Source organism: Nuphar pumila, chromosome 1 (genome assembly GCF_984573655.1).
Source record: "Nuphar pumila chromosome 1, dmNupPumi1.hap1.1, whole genome shotgun sequence".
Lineage (NCBI taxonomy): Eukaryota > Viridiplantae > Streptophyta > Magnoliopsida > Nymphaeales > Nymphaeaceae > Nuphar > Nuphar pumila.
This window is the reverse complement of record NC_143249.1, coordinates 175,845,241-175,862,447: the sequence shown is the minus strand read 5'-3', so window position 1 is coordinate 175,862,447 and position 17,207 is coordinate 175,845,241. Positions and strand designations below refer to the sequence as shown.

The following is a 17,207-nucleotide window of genomic DNA, read 5'->3' as shown; positions in this document are numbered from 1 at the left end:
CTCCGGAGAGTGTTTTTATTCTTTTTGAATGTATTAAGCCGAATCTTTGGCATGGTCGCCTGAGTCATTGTAGTAGTCGTTTTATTGAAAAGCTTGTTTCAAGCAGTCTTATTTCTAAGTCAAGTTTAAGTTTAAGTGTCAATGATAAAAAATGTTCTAGTTGTCTTAAGTATAAGAGTTATGTTCTCCCTTTTCATTCTATTAATAAAAGAGCTTCAAGACCATTTGAAATTATCTATTCTGATGTTTGGGATCCAGCTCCAGTTCTTTCCATGTCTGACATTCAATATTATCTCATCTTTGTTGATAGCTACTCTCGGTATACATGGATCTTCTTTATAAAATATAAATTTGAAACCTTTAAGTTATTTCAGAATTTTCATTCTTTTGTTTAAAATCAATTCTCTGATAATATCCTTTGTTTCCATTGTGATGGAGGGGGTGAATTCTCTTCAAATGATTATTAATTTTCTCCAGACTAATGGGATAAGTAGGCAGGTGTCTTGCCCTCATACACCTCAATAGAATGAGATTGCTGAACGGAAGTATCGCCATATTGTCGAGAGTGCAATGAGCATGATGCATGATAGTAACCTTCCAGTTACTTTCTGGGCAAAAGCTTTCCATTTAGCGGTCCATATCATAAACCGATTACCCATGAATATCTTGGACAACAAATCACCCTATTTTTCTTTGCATGGTGTTCATCCAAGTTATCATGATTTGAGTATATTCGGGTGTGTATGTTATGTTCATATTGACAATTCAATGTGACACAAGTTTCAGGATAAGGCCTTGAAGTGCAGATTTATGGGGTATGTTGATGATTATAAAGGATACAAATGTTATGATCCTGTGAGTAAGCGTATCAAAATATCCAGGAATGTTGTATTTGGTGAATTAAATTTTGGCCACAATGCTAACACTTCTGAAATTGAAGTTTATCACCCCTGGTTGAATTCTGATATCTTTTCTAGCGTTGATGATGTTTGTCCTTCAGAATGTAATCAAAGAAATGAGGGAAACATGTCTGATGCTGCCCCAAAGACTCAGGCCAGTGTGATTTCAGAACCACTCTTGGCTCCCGAAAGGTATAAAGGCATTATTTACTCTCGATATGAGAAAGAGACCCTCCCCAACTCTGATCAGGAGATGAATTCTTCTTCTGTTGATTCATTTGCTCTCAGAAGATCTACTCGCTCTCGACATCCTATTGATAGGTGGGTTAGTTATGAGAAATTTTTGATGGATTTTCAACTCTTCTTAACCTCTTTAGGTAAGGAAGATCAACCCACAACATTTTATCAAGCAACAAATTCTAAGAGATGGATTGAAGCTATGAATGAAGAAATGAAGGCTCTTCATGAATGTGACACTTGGGATATTGTTCCTAGACCACATGATCGGAATGTGGTTGGGTCAAAGTGGGTGTATAAAATAAAGTATAAGCCGGATGGTACTATTGAGCGATATAAGGCTAGACTAGTTGCCAAGAGCTTCACACAGGAGCAAGGACAAGACTACGATGAGACCTTCAGTCTGATTGTGAAAATGGAAACTATCCGCATCATACTATCATTGGCTATTGAGCATTAGTGGACTATCAGTCAACTGGATGTGAAAAATGCATTTCTTCATGGAACTCTGAAGGAAGATGTGTACATGGAGCATCCCACTGGGTACGCAGAAGGGAACTCTAAAGAATATATGTGCAGGTTAAAGAGTATGGTTTAAAGCAGACATCTCGATCTTGGTTTGATAGTTTTTCTCTTGAAGTAGAGAAATATGGCTTTAATCGGTCTCTTGATCATTCTCTTTTTATATTTAAATGCAAAGATACAGTTACCCTGCTATTGATATATGTAGATGACATTATCATTACAGGTAATTCTAATGAACATATTGAGCAGGTCAAAGAACTCCTGAACCACATGTTCAAGATGAAGGATCTTGGTAAATTGCGATATTTTCTTGAAGTAAAAGTCGACAGGACTACTGAAAGCATGACACTCACCCAACATAAGTATACCATTGATGTTCTCAACAAAGCAGGTATGAAAGATTGCAAGCTTCTAAGCACACCCAGTGTACTTCATCAGAAACTCAGCTCCCAAGATGGAGATTTGTATGAGAACCCTACAGGGTATCGTAGGATAGTAGGGATGCTTCAATACCTCACCTTCACTCGCCCTGATATTGTCTATTCAGTCAATCAGGTATCTCAGTTCATGCATGAACCACATATTGGGCATATGAAAGCTGTTAAACGTATTCTTCGATATTTGAAGGGAACTATTGGGGATGGTCTTCTGTACAAAAAGAGTATGAATGAGCATCACATGCTTTACATAGATGCAGGCTGGGCAGGAGATCCAGATGAGCTTTGGTCAGTCTCAGTGTGTTTTCATTGGCCTAAATCTTGTCTCATGGAACAGTAAAAAACAGACGATCATTGCCAGGTCTAGCACAAAAGCTGAATATAGATCAATGGCAACTGTTATAGTCTAAGTAACATGGATTAGACACCTGTTGACAGAAGTAGGAGAATTCATATCTAGATGTATTCTTTTGTGTGACAATTAAAGTGCCATCAATATGTCGTTTAATCCTATCTACCATAGTCGTGCCAAGCATATTGAAATTAATCAACATTTTGTAAGACAGAAGGTTGAAGAGAAGGAAATTGAACCTGAATTTGTTCGGACTGCTGATCAAGTTGCTGACTTGTTTACAAAAGGGCTTATCAAGGACCAGTTTTGGACCTTAAAAGGTAAGTTGTTCATGGTTCAAAACCATATACAACTTGAGGGAGGATGAAAAGGAGTCCTCATTCATGACTGAGTTTGGATCTTGGATCACATACCCAACTCGAATTTATTTAGTCACATGTTCATTAATGGCCTATTGTAATTTTGTTTGTTGTGTAATGGGTATTTTCGTACCCTAATATTTGTACTAGCCTATATATAATGATAAGCCAGATACCGCAGACCCTAATTAGGGTTTTCTGCAGCCACCACGTTCTCTCTCTCTATTCTTTATTCGTTCTTGTGATTGAATGACAAAACCCATGATTTCTAACAGTTCTCCACTATTTTGGACATGCTGAATCCATCTATGAGGTCCGATTGGATCAAAAAACCTGCACCATGGAGATCCATAGGTGTTTGCACCAACAAACGTTTGTAACAATACATTCCCTTCTATATCTATTTTTCATTTGTTTGGCAGAAAATGCCAAGCATGGTTCATAAATTCATTGTCTAACTGAACACAACCAGGAGAACTAGGAAGAACAATAAACGTATAATGCAGTACTTTCCTATTTAATTCTAGTCCCTCTACAGGTTGATGGTGGATTGGGCCCGGATACGATTGGTCAAGCAGCATCAGCTGGTGCCAATTGCATAGTAGCTGGAAGTTCAGTATTTAAAGCAAAAGAACCAGCTGAAGTTATATCCATCTTGAGGAAGGGTGTTGTGGAAGCTCAGGAGCAGATCTGATTATGTGTTTACCAAATCATTGTAGGCATTAGGGATTCTTATGAATAATTAGTGTTCTGCATGATTGGTCCTGTTGTTTTTATGTTGCCATTGTGTCCTATGGCCTGATGTAGCCTGTAGTACATAATTTCTTCCTGATCCTGTTCTTGTTTTGGAGTGATGTGGCTCTTATTTGTATTTCCTCTTGAACAAAAGGTTACTTCATTTCTGTATTAACTTCATAAGATGATTTTGTTCTATGAAAGGATTAATAAATGAAAGGGTAAGATTTTTGTCTCGTTTGGGCAGTGAATTATAAAACACAAATGTCAAGTTAGGGCTCGTTTGATGTGCTGGACAAAAGTTCCAGGTTGGACCCAGGTGGAACCAGATTTGGCCCCGATTTTCGGGTATGGTATCGGGTTCAGACCCGAGTCTAATCGGACCCACCATAAGAGAAATCATACCCGGACCGGATAAGAACTACATGAACCAGACCCAGGTCATACCCGGTAAAACAATTAATCAGAACTCAGGTTGGCCCCGTGTCTGGTATAAAATTTCACAAACTATACTCGGGTCCATGTATTAATCGGACCTTCAGGTCCAAACCTGGGTCTTAATCAGGTCTTCTTATTTATCACCATACCCAGACCTTATAGGGTTTGGTTCGGGTTGGGTTTGGGTCTGGTTAAACCCGACCCATTGACACCCCTACCTAGGAGTGTGACTGGCATGTCCCTTGGAAAACAACTTGCGGGAACAATCCCCCACAGGGCTGAGGCGTCCCTTGCAGTGTGGGATTTTCTTGCCTATCAAACAGGTCTTTATAGGGACGTCAATGGAACAAATTTTAACTGAACATCTGACCCGAGTTTGACTCTGTTTGGTTGGATTCCGTGAGCTGAATTGAATCCAATTATTGATTGGATTTGGATTTAGATTTGAATTTCGAATTGGTTTTAGGTTTTGCTGCTGAATTTGATAGATATCCAGGTTTGGCGAACATGTAAACAATAGGATTTGGTATAGCTCTTTTGCAGCCGAATCCGAATCCAACTCGGATTCAGCAAGGGGTACATCTGTCCTGAATCCGAACTGTTTACATTATGTAAAGTGAGGCGAGGTGATGTCAGGCGACCAATGTCTTTACTGCATGTGGGTTGATGTTATGCTAAGAAACCAACATCCAAGTGAGAAATTTTGAGAGAGAGAAGACTTAAAAATGATCAATAGTGAGATGTAAACAATTTGAAATATTAAAGAATAAATTGGAAGTGAAATATGAAAGGACATTGGTGTTTACATGTGTAACCCGTCATCCATTGTGGGCTACAAGGAGTTGAAAGCATAGTTACAAAAGTTAAAAACGGCAAAATCTTGAGAGATTTTGAAAATTTTCACAAATTTTGCATTTTTGGGCAAATTCTTGGCAATAAAAAATAAATTAAAAAATGTATAAAAACATTTTTTATAAGAAAATATAAATAAAACACATTTAAAAATAAAAAACTCGCGATAAATATATGCTAAAATGGTAAATATCACAATATTTGCCACGGTTTGAAAATCTTGAGAAATTGCTGTTTTAAACTTTCAGGCAATTTCTCAGGATATTAAAAATCTCGCAATATTTGTTACAGAGGTTGAAAGATCATCACTCTTGAGCATAACATCATCAGATTCACCAAGCTCTAGGTGTCTAGCGATATTCCATTTTCTTTTGGGATGTCGGTAGGAATGCAAATGGGTCGGATTCAGGATGGAGGTTTTGCAATTTTTGGCTATTTTGGATATGACTCCCCCATGTATTTAGCAGTTCCGAATCCGAACCGTTTGCATCCTTTCTTGATGTTTGAAGACAAACTAATGATTTTTTTGAATGCCCACAGGTGAAACGTTAACCCTGCATTGTTTCCTGGCAGCCCTGGTACTCCCTCGGAAAGCTTTTTCTTATGCTTCAGCTTGTTCATGGGATTAGGGCTGGTAAATGAGCCAAACAAACCGAACGCTCAGCTCGTTTACCGATAGGGGTGGGCATCTGGCCGGCCGGCCTGGCCCGCTAATGGACCAGGCCGATCGGGCTGGCCCAGTCAATGACTCAGCTCATTTACTAAAGGGCCAGCTTTTGGTCTGGTTTTTAATGGGCTCAGGTTTGAAGAGAAGCCCGTGGCCCGGCCCATTAGCCCAACAGGCTAACGCGAAGCAGGTCGGGTTCAGTCCGGCCCGGCCTGGTCTGTAATTTATTTTTGAATAAAATTAATACATTAATTCTTAGAATACTAAAAAAAATAAATTAAATAGAAAACATAAAATTAATAACTAATAATAGTTACCCATTCTTAAAATTAACAAAAAATGAATTAAATGTAATAGTTAATTTATAAAAAAAAATTATTATTAAAGAATTTAATAAATAACTTAGGCCATCGGACTGGCCTGATAGCCCGCGGGCTGGGCCAGGTTTCGGCCTGGTACCTAACGTACCCTGGCCTAAAATCATGGCTCACACTCGGCCTATGACGGGCCGGATCGGCTTGGCCCATCAGGCCGTCGACCACTATTTACCAGTGAATAAAGAGATGAGCTGTAAAAACGTTATATATATATATATATTACACTTAAAATATGTATATTTTTTATATATATTACACTCAATAGTTCATATTTTATGCATATATTTTTCATTCATCCTTTTCATTTTATATATTTGATACATTTTGTCCAAAACCAGTAATATAACACCATTAACCTTATAGATGAACTGCATATAAAGCCCAACACTGTCATGTATAGGTGGCATAGGAACAGAAAATGATGGACAAAGTATTGAAAGCTCCAGCATTCCTGAACCGTCCAAACATTTGAGGCTTAAAGAAATATTTGAAAATCTTGTGAGTTTCTAAGTCAGGAATCTCCCACTTTCAAGAATTGTCAGGGAAATGAATAATAATAAAAAAATTATCCCATAGTTCTCTTAAATAAAAAGTAAAAAAAAAAAAAGAGAGAAGGAAACCACACCCCTTGAGGGACTTAAACAATCCATCATAAATGTAAAAACTCTGGATACCTCGTTTAGATTTTTTTTTTTATGAAAAGTTTAGTTCATATTTGGAATTTCAGAAACATTTGGCCCATATTTGAAATTAAGCCCAAAAAGTTGCCCCCTAAATGAAATTTTCGAACAAACAAAAAGGTAATATTATTACTGAACAGTACATGGAGTAAAAAGCCAACACTTCCACACCAAGAACCAGCGCCCGCAACCCAGCTGCGACCTGGGCTCCAAAATCAGGTCATGCCTTGTTGCGGCTTGGTTAGAAATAGCGATGGCAGTGGACCAAGGGGAAACGGGGCTCCTCCCTGCCTCATCCCGTTTGAACTGGGGATGAAAGACATGAAACGGGGATGAAAGCGGGCATGAAAGTTAAAATCAAAACCCGAGGCGGAGATGGACTTATGCTTTCCTCCACCCCGTCCCCTCCCCGCCCTTGATCCCTGCTTTGCCCTGCTCCCGCCCCATCCCAAATCTTTCTTTAGAGATGGTAGTGGACCGAGGGGAAACGGGCCCGTCTCACCTCGCCCAGTTTGGACCGGGTATGGAAGACATGAAACGGGGATGAAGTTAAAATCAAAACCCGTGCAGAGATGGAGGGTAGGGACCGAGCCTTGTCCCCCGCCCTGGTCCACGCTCATCCCTAGTTAGAAACTAACCAGGCAAATAAAAACGAGAGCCAGACCTTGGCCCCTATCCCCATAAACATTAATCCCGGAAGGGTTCAACCCCCGGACCGAGAGGAGATTGATAGCAGGAAGAAACAGAAAATTCCCCCGAGGTCAAACATCCCGGATCAATGATATCCTAGGATCGGGACAATTGGCTGAATCCCGTGAAACCATTTCATAGAAGTTCATTGATATCTTCTTTTTATAAAGCAAATCTACTTCGATTCTTGAATAATCCACATTACTTCTGCTTCTATTCTAACAAAAGATTCCCTTTTTATTCGGAAAAGACCCGTATCGATAATTATGATCTTACATATGGACAATTCCTCCATATCTCGTTCATCCGCTTCCGGCCATCAAGACGAGGGAATATTCGGGTTCTGAAATCAGACCATACCTTGCACCATTGATGACATAGTACACAAGATGATCGGCGTCGCCTCGGAGGATCCCAGTCACAATGGAGAACCAACCAGCTGATACTTATTAACAAACCCTCCTTTGGTTGACATATGGCCCACCACCACTTGGCCAGCAAAAGCAGTATTGCGGTGCCGTATCGATCGAACCCAGCTCAAGATTATCCAGAAATCAACAATTATTTCATAGATCATTAACCAAAGTAGCACATTCAACCGTAGCATGCTACAGTACAAATGGACAATGAAAATTACCCTCATGCTTTAATTTCTTTTGGCTAATGTTGCTAAGCCTACCAGCTCAAGATTTTCACCAATGACAACTTTCCTTCTCCAAATCAAGTCGCACAGAACTGTAATGGGTTCACTACAGGGTCTCTTCATATACAAATGGTGCTTGTATCTCAGTCTAGGAGTTCATCTCAATGCTATTTTCATCTGGGTCTCTTCATACACAAATGGTGTTTGTATCTGTCTGGGAGTTCTTCTCAAGGCTCTTTTCATCATATGCACAGTTTGCCAGATTTATACACTTCCAAATGATGGCTGAAAGCAACTTCCAGTTGCCCATTTATCAGAATCTTTTCCTACTTCAAGCTAGCTAAAACTTTTACCCATGTAACTTCCAGAATGGAAGAGAGTATATTCAGGATTACTACAACTTTCATCTGCTGCAAGAATTTTTCTTTAGCAGACAAGATGCACAATTCTATAATTTAACACCGATCAAGTAATGTAATGCCAAAAGAACCGAGTAAAACTCAACGAGTTGAGTTTTGACATTGACAAGGTTATATAATAGTAATTGTAGAATTAGAAATCAATGATATCTCATATATATAATTTTAACAGCTTATTGACTTGCTTCTAACAGGCTCACACTATGTAAAAATCAAAAGTTTCTTTGCAGATACCATTGCAATCAGATAGACTGATTAATTAAGCTTATCATCAAATTGTATTGTTCATCTAGTTCAGATCTGGAGACCACATGAACTCAAACCCTCTGGCTTGTGATCCATTCATCATTTTCAGCCTCTTGCATGAAGAGATGAACATCCTGCACCAAAGAGAGGATGTCAAATCTTGTCCTTCAAAACTAGGGGTATAAACAAACAAAACACACACACGCCTCAAAAGGGGGTTGGCATAGTGGGATCGGGCCTAAGTCGCTAGGCAGGCAGTCTTAGTTCAAATTCCATGGGCATCACCCCTTGCGCAAGCCGAAGCGAGGTAACTCCCTGGGGCAAGTGATAAGCCCGCGAAGTTTTACGATGCCAGGACAATGATCGTAATTACGACTGGCAGAGCAAGAATTACTAGGTCTCTGATACTGGGGGCGGTTTCTCTGTGTAAATATAAAAAAAAACCCACACATAAAACACTCAAAACTAACCATGGGGGCTCCACAATGCACGTCTCCCTGTGGTGGGACATTGCAGGTTCAAAACCCTAGTGATACATAAAAAAAATCCTTTAAAAGTCTCATAAGCAGCTACCACTTTCTCTCTCTTTTTATGGAGATCTTTCGCAGGACTTGGAGGCACCCGGAGGTCCCGGTTACGGAGGAGTCCTTTGCGCTAGACCTCATCTTGGGTTCGGTCTACCTTCGGCGCAGTAAGCAGTGGCAGTTAATCTGGAGGTCATGGTTGTTTACCACTTGGTGGTTCGTTTGGATGACGTGCAACGATGCCCTTTTTCGGAAATCTCCGATCGTCATTAATCATCTTGCTCAAAAAATCCTAGTAGACATTTACGCGATTCTGCGTATTCATCTTCTCGGTCTAACATTTCCTCTTGCTGTCGCTCCGCTCCCTTTGGACTGTAAAAAGAAACGGTTCTGAAATTTGTGCAATGTTAAGTGTAGTAACCAATGGGAGCTCCCCTTGTGTGGCTGGAGCTGTTAGTGTACGTCACCTTGTGGGAAGTTGCAAGTTCGAATCCCTGTGGTATAGTTGTATAACTGGTAGGGTCTGCCTAACCACAACTTTCTCTGTCAAAAAACAAAAAAATGTTCCAACTGTAGTAAGGGCCAACGGATTTATAGAAAAACGTAATGTATTTAGATGCAAATTCACAATTTTTTGTAAAATAAGACACAAAGATGCACTTTTTAATTATTTAATTGATTTAAAAATATTGTTTATATTTTGATATATAACTATATACTTGTAATAAAGAATATATTCAAATGTGCTAAAACATTACAAAATAATATTTTGTATGTGTTATAACGTGTCACGTGGCATGCTCCTTAGACAGGCTTAGGACCCCAAATGGGGTGTCCTTGTGACATAGGACATGATAGCAAGCATATAGCTCCTTAAGAAATTAAAACTGTGTTTTTTGTTTCTAAACTCACAAAGGAGGAGGGAAGCAGATCAGGTCAGGCTGAACATGAGCATTTTTTCTCATGCCGACATCGTGACCGTCTGTTTGCATTTTAGATGAATGCCACGTGGTTTTGTTGACTTTTGAGCTTTTTAAAATGCAAATCGGATGGCCACGATGTCGGCATGAGCAAAAACGCTCATGTTCAGCATGACCTGATCTGCTTCCGTGGGAGTCCTCAATTCCCTCCCACTTTGAGTGCAAATATACAAAAATAAATGTGAAAACCTCCTCGGTTGCTCAAGTGCCTTTTCAATCCATATCTCATAAACAATCAATATTAACCTAGTTTGACCGTTAGGGATGGCAGTGGACCCGGGTGGGGGTGGGGGTGGGGGCACAGGCAAGGTCTCCATCCTCGCATCTATTCCCATTTCATGTCCTCCATCTTCGATTCAAACAGGGCGAGGCAGGGTGGGGCTCTGTTTTCCCTCAGTCTGGGTGGGAGTAAAGCATAAGTCCACCCCTGCCTTTATCCTCGCACAAGTTTTGATTTTAACCTCAATGTTCGCCTCCATCCCCTGTTTCATGTCCTCCATCCCTGATCCAAATGAAGCGAGGAAGAGTGAGGCCATGTTTCTTCCTGGTCCAGTGCCATCCCTATGCCGGCAGAGCCGGACCTGTAAAGAGGCCAATGAGGTTTGGGCCTCAGGGCCCCTTGGCCCCCCAAAAAATTAGGGGCCCATTTTTAAGGCCAATGAGTATTGTTTAGGTAGTTTATATAAATATTTTCTATATTTTTTATTTAATATATTATAAATATTTGGAATATTATATTTATTTAATGTGAATGCAAATTTTATTGTTATTTTGATTCTTTAAAAAAAATTCGGAGGCGCTGCCCCCGAACTCCTACCATTAATAGGGGGCCCATTTTTTCCCTCCGCCTCAGGCCCCATAAAACACACGTACGGCTCTGTATGCCGGTAAACAGGGGTGTAGCAAAAAAAAAAAAATTGGTGTGATAGTTGGGGGCCAGCGCCCCCAAATTTTTTTTTTGAGATAAAAAAAATGGCTACAATTATTAATAAAAATCTATTTCATATGGACAAATCAAACTATTTGCTGCAGTCCGGGCTGGGCTAGGACTAGGCTACAAAAATGAATAAAAATCTATTTCATATGGAATCAGGGCTGGACTAGGACTGGGCTTTAAATTTTTTTTTTAACTGTTCTGGGAGGCAGGACTGGGCTCCCAGCTCCGCCTCTGACTTGCCGCGTAAGTGTCGTGCGAAAACAAAGTCTAACATCTCCAAGGGGGTTCTTGCTTTGAAAGGTTCTTCTGTTTGTGTGGCTGCAGTGGAGCTCTTAGAAACACATGGGACCTTGTGTTTCTGTTGAAAGCAATCACCACTTTTTGAGACACAAACATGCCCTAAAAACTCCAACCTTCACTTATCAGAGCATCTTTTACTCACTCCCTTCTCACCTCCTGCTTTGCCTCACTTGGTAACTTTCATCATTAAGTTACACTAATGCCATGAGTGACACGAGTTAGACACGACACTCACATGACTTTGGTACGTACAAACATTATTTTAATATTTTAAATTGGTTTTAGTAAATTTGAATTATACTTTAATAAAATATTTTTTATACGTTAAAATATAAAAGAATCAAAACTAGTTTTTATATATAAAAAATTGGAAAATTTTCATTTATAGGCTAATCTTTTGCGTCTAATTTCAAATGTGGCTCACACGTTTCTCAAATTTCAAATATGGCCAAACTTTTTGAAAAAACCGTCAAATAAGGGCTTGCATTTATTATTGTCTTTAATTCAAGTTAAATGCGTACAACAGTGACCTTCATCATTAAAAGTTTACACTGTTTACAAATTTTTATAAGTTTTTTTTTTATTTTTCAAAGGAAAATACTAGAAACCAAAAAAGAACCACGTTTTCCAGTATGATGGTGTTGACCGCAGGTCCTTATCAGTGACAAAAGTTAAAAACGGCAATATCTCGGGAGATTTTGAATTTTTTTATAAATCTTGCATTTTTTGGCAAAATCTTGATAATAAAAAATAATTAAAAAATATAAAAAAATATTTTTTATAAAAATATAAATAAAACACATTTAAAAATAAAAATTTTGCGATAAATATCTGCTAAAATGGTAAATATCGCGATATTTGTCACTGTTTGAAAATCTCTCAAGAAATTGCCTTTTTAAACTTTCAAGCAATGTCTCGCGATATTATCTAAAAATCTCGCAATCCTTATTTGTTTGGCTCATATTTAGAATTTCAGAAACGTATGGCTTGTGTTTGGAATTAGGAGCAAAAGGTTGGCCTCTAAATGAATTTTTTCTTAAAAAACATCTGTGTCCTGACAAAAGTTAAAAACCAGCCAAAAACTGGCAAGAAATAGAAATTCTTTGAGAATCTTGAGTTTTATTTGGCAAAATATCGGAAATAAAAAGTCAATGGAAAATATAAAAAACAATTTTTTATAAATAAATACAAAAATATTTAAAATAAAAAAACATATATTATTTTTAATGATAAATAGCCGATAAAAACATACGATATTTTGAAAATATCGCAGAAATTAAAAGTTTAAAACGTTTAAGTAATTTCTCAAATCTCGCGATATTTGTCACGCTGCTGTGTCATCGTATTCTATTTTTTCAAAAAAAATTCCGAGATCGCATATGGTGTCGTGTCGTACCGTATGTTTGTGACATAGATTCTCACTACGAGTACGTAAACAGGTATGATGACAAATTTTAGTGAAAAGATAGTGTACAATATGATTGCACAAATATCTGTGCATTAACCACCTGATCACCCTCCATCTTGGAGACAGGCCTGTCAGTTGTGGGGCCCAAGATCTGATGGATGGCGATGGGATGCTTAATGCACAATTTTTGTACAAAAACATTGCACCTTATCTTCTCTCCAAATTTTAGACCTTCATTGCCCCTTGACCTACTTTGAGGGCCAAGTCCACGTGGTATGGTTTGATTGAGCCATCAGTCACCCACGGATCCATTCAGGACCGTCCATTTCTCATATCGGACGACTCAGGTTTATAAGAATGTCGTGGATTGTAGGGTATGATACCATGTAATATCGACAGTGCTTGTCTAGTGCTATGGACCACAACAGATATGGGTTAGAACCAATGTTGTTCGGTGCACATCGTCCTGTATCAGCCACCGATACGTATCGTGTCACAAAAAAGGATACGATACTGACTTGATTGGCTATTTTTAATAAACATAAAGATAACTTAAAATTATTAGTTAATATTTTTAACATGTGTGGCATTCTGATTGACACTTATTGAGTATCGGTATTGGCTGATACACCTGAATAGTTCGCCACGGTATCGGCTGATACACCTGAATAGTTCCCCAAACTATACAAGTGGGAATTTCGATACTGACAACATTGGTTAGAACCATTCGGATCCAATAGCCTAGGAGAAACCATGGGCAGAGTTTGGGTCAAATTGCCCCAGCCAAAGTGGGTCATTCATATTGTTTAAAACCATGTCACAAGGATACTTCAATTTACTCGTGTCAGTGTCACGGCCCCTTGTAAACTACACCAGTTATACAACTGTACCAATGGGTTTTGAACCTGCAACGCCCCAACACAAGGTGACATGAACTAGCTGCTCCTACCACACAAGCGGAGCCCCCGTTGGTGGCCCCTTATAAACTATGCTTAATGATAAATTGCACAAAAACTGGTGCGTTCTGCATCCTTTTGGGCCAATGTGACACCGGCTGAAAGGCTGGCTTGGACTTAGACTTTAAGCGTTTGATTGAGTGGACAGGATTGTGTAGAACAGCTTTGTGTGGACATTCTTGGCCGAGTGCAGAGGTGTCCTGGATAAGTCGAGTGTTTTATTTTTCTTAGAAAAAATTTACAAATACCCACCTAACTTTTGATCTGATTACAAATACCTGCCTAACTTTTCAGATTTTAAGAATGGGTACTGGGTTAGAAAAATAATGATCAAACAACAGCCTCTCTCAACTCATGTGAGTTTTACATAGTTAAACCGTGGTTAGTTCAAATAAAAATTTACTTTAATACACCTTCTCATGTTCCATGGGGATTATGGTTTAGGGTAGTGATTTCTTGGTGGAGCAAGGATTAGGCATCCTCGTTATATGAGAACATAGTGACAAATCTCGCAAAATTTATGAAAAATCTCACGAAAATATCATGACAAATGACCTAAAAGTTAAAAACGGCAAATTTTCATGATATTTTTTAATTTTTCATGATTTCTTCCTTAGAAACATAAATATCACATATTTATTTATGTTTTTATCGGCTATTTATCACAAAAAACCATGTGTTTTTGTTTTTATTTCTTTATAGAAATTTATTTTTTAGATATTTAATTTATTTTTATTGCCAAGATTTTGCCTAAAATGCGAGATTTACAAAAAAAATTTGTGAGTTTTTGCCATTTTTTTGTCACTAGCCTCGCAGGAGGAGATCACTGTCTTTTTGCCGAGGACCGTGCAGCGCCTAGGATGCGGACTAGGAACACACAAGAGGGTAACATTGTGGCAGCTACTGCATTTTGTTCATCTTCAGCTCTGGCTCAATTGCAACAAAATATGTGATTAGTCTTGTGGTTGAACTCCATATGCCTCAGCAACAGCACCAGGCTTGTTAGCTGATCAACCATAAAGAGATCCACAATTAGTACACTGTAGAATGGTGATTAGATTGTAAGCTGAGCGAAGCAGGTATTTAATCAAGGGTTATTTTGCTAAACCAGTCATTCATATGTAAAATCTGAAAAGGTAGGTGGGTATTTGTAATTAGGTCAAAAGTTAGGCAGGTATTTGTAATCTTTTCTTTTTTTTTTTTTTTTAGTTTTTGGTTTTGATCTCAAGACACCGTTGCTCTAGGAAGAGAGGTGGAACACTGATGGACACCAAAAAGGTGTCCCGCTGGACACTCAAGACACTATGTTTCAGACGATTCGTGTGTTCCATGTTTGCGTCGAGCGCATACAACAGCGACCCACAGATGTTGCTGTCGGCACAATTAAACGAGTTGCCCAAGCCCAATTATGGTCATATAGAGGTGATCAGGTTGGGTCAAGGCCTAGGATGTTTTAGACTCTGGTCCAAACTGATGTTTCAGAATTTATTGATATGGTAGCAAAGTACAGACTGGTAGTTCCCAAAAGACTTTGAGGCCGATATCAAGAAATTTAGAAACATGAAGCCTGTTTTTGACATTAAGATAAAAAAGTTGAACATGAAAGCCCCGTTTGGTTGTAGGTACAAGTTTGAAAAAAGGAAAATTTTCTTCCAAAAAAGCAGGTGGGACCCACCATTTCTCTATGTTTTTAGCAAACATGAAAAATTTTAACCAGACTTTTTCTGCTAGTTTAACTTGAAGTTTTCTCAAAGAAATAAGAAAAAGAAAAAGGAGGGTAATCATTGCATAAGACAAAAGGAAAAAATATCCTTTGAGAAAGTACATTGTGGTAGATGCTAGATGGTTTATGAGCATTGAAGATGATTTTGATGTCTTTGTGGTAGATGCAAGACCTAACTGTTGATTACTAATATTTATTATTTAATTAACAAATGAGTACATTCTCAACCAATCCATTCAATAATTGCATGCAACATCGTATTGATTGGTCATGAGCACTTGTTTTCCATCTCATAATATTAGGATTTAGGAGTGTAGACAATCAACATTTACATCATCATTAGGGTTGATTCTTTTTCTATAAGAAAAAAAAAACTTGTTTATTTGTTTATTTGTCTGCCCTTTTCCTAATTTCTTCAACTTGTGTCGCACAAACTTTTTATTTATTTATTTTACATATTATTTCTAAAACATGTTCAAGTTGTTTCACCTTTTGAATGGGGGCGCTTGGTTTCTCTCTTTTATTTGGTGTTATTGATAAGTATCCTTCCATGGATTGATTTCCTATTATCTGCTCCATTGTTATCTCAGGGCATGTTTGGAAGTAAGAAAGATGTAGAAAAAATGATGCAAAATGAAAAATCTATACGGGTTTTCCCACCCTTCCAAACAAGAGAAACTTTCATTGAGAGTTTTTCTAAAAAGTATATTTTTTTATAAGAAATATTTCTTCATACGGAGAAGTGAAGGAATATTTTCTACAAAGAAAATTTATTTTTACACTTCCTACCACCCATCTCACCACCCACCATCTCACCATCACCACCACCATCCATCTCCCCACCACCCACAACCATCACCACCGCCCTCCTCCTCCTTTCTCATTTTTTTTTCACATTTTCCCACTCTGTTATACTCATGCTACACAAACATGCGGAAACTTTCTTTTGAAAAACTTTTTATATAAAAAACTCTCATGGGCAAAACTTTCTTTTTCCTATGAGAGTTTTTTCTCTCTTTAAAACGTGCTCTTATAGTATATGATACCTAATTTTTTTTAGTACCATAGGTAATTTATTTTTTAGGTAACTTGCATAAGAACCTCATTCACTGTGTTCATTGGCTAGAAATCCTAGTACACCCAGCTTTGACTTTGCAGTAAAAGAGAAAGACTCCTCAATTTAGTACTTGTAACATCTAATCAACTTGATGACATTCACTAGTTGCCTAGCTCCATACTGATTTGTGAATATTGTAGAATTCACTGAAATTATACTAAAAAAATGCAGATTCTGTAAATTCAAAAAAGCAAGTGTAAAACACACTTGCCCCAAGGGGGGTTGGCGTAGTGGGGTGAGGCCTTGGCTGCTAGACGGCCCGACAAGGTAAGATTCCCGTGGGCGTCACCCCTCTAAGCAAGCTAATGCATAGCATAGGCCCGGGGCAGGGGTCCTAGCCTCAGAGTTTTACGCAGCTGGCACGACAACCATAGGTATGGCAGGCTGAGCTAGAGCGATCAGGTCTTCCTGGGTGTGTTTTTCGGGTTATAAATTAAAAAAAAAGTGTAAAACACACTTAATTAATTGAGAGTGCATCATGTCAGAGGCAGCTTTGACATTATACTGTAAAAGATGCCTTGGATGCCATTTATGCTTTTGATGAATGTCAGCCAAAAACACCATGGATGGATAGGTTGTTTCTTAGAGGGCCCGTAAATTTTTTGAGAGCAATTCAAGTTGTAGTTGAGTGTCATCTACAGTCTCGAAAAAGAATGGCTAAATAAAATTGACGGTGCTCTTATTGAAAAGGTTTAAAGGTAGACAG

The 17,207-nt window shown here is 38.4% G+C and overlaps 1 protein-coding gene across 4 annotated transcripts in view; it reads left to right on the top strand.

Moving 5' to 3' along the window:
• Positions 1–3,780, top strand: part of LOC149851351 (ribulose-phosphate 3-epimerase, cytoplasmic isoform-like) — a 52,152-nt gene extending 48,372 nt beyond the window's left edge. For all 4 annotated transcript variants that reach the window (XM_090000324.1, XM_090000319.1, XM_090000309.1 and 1 more), the window contains one exon: positions 3,348–3,780. In XM_090000324.1, the coding sequence (XP_089856450.1) occupies positions 3,348–3,503 (156 nt within the window). In that variant the 3' untranslated portion in view covers positions 3,504–3,780. The remainder of the gene's footprint in view (positions 1–3,347) is intronic.
• Positions 3,781–17,207: the final 13,427 nt, after the last annotated feature.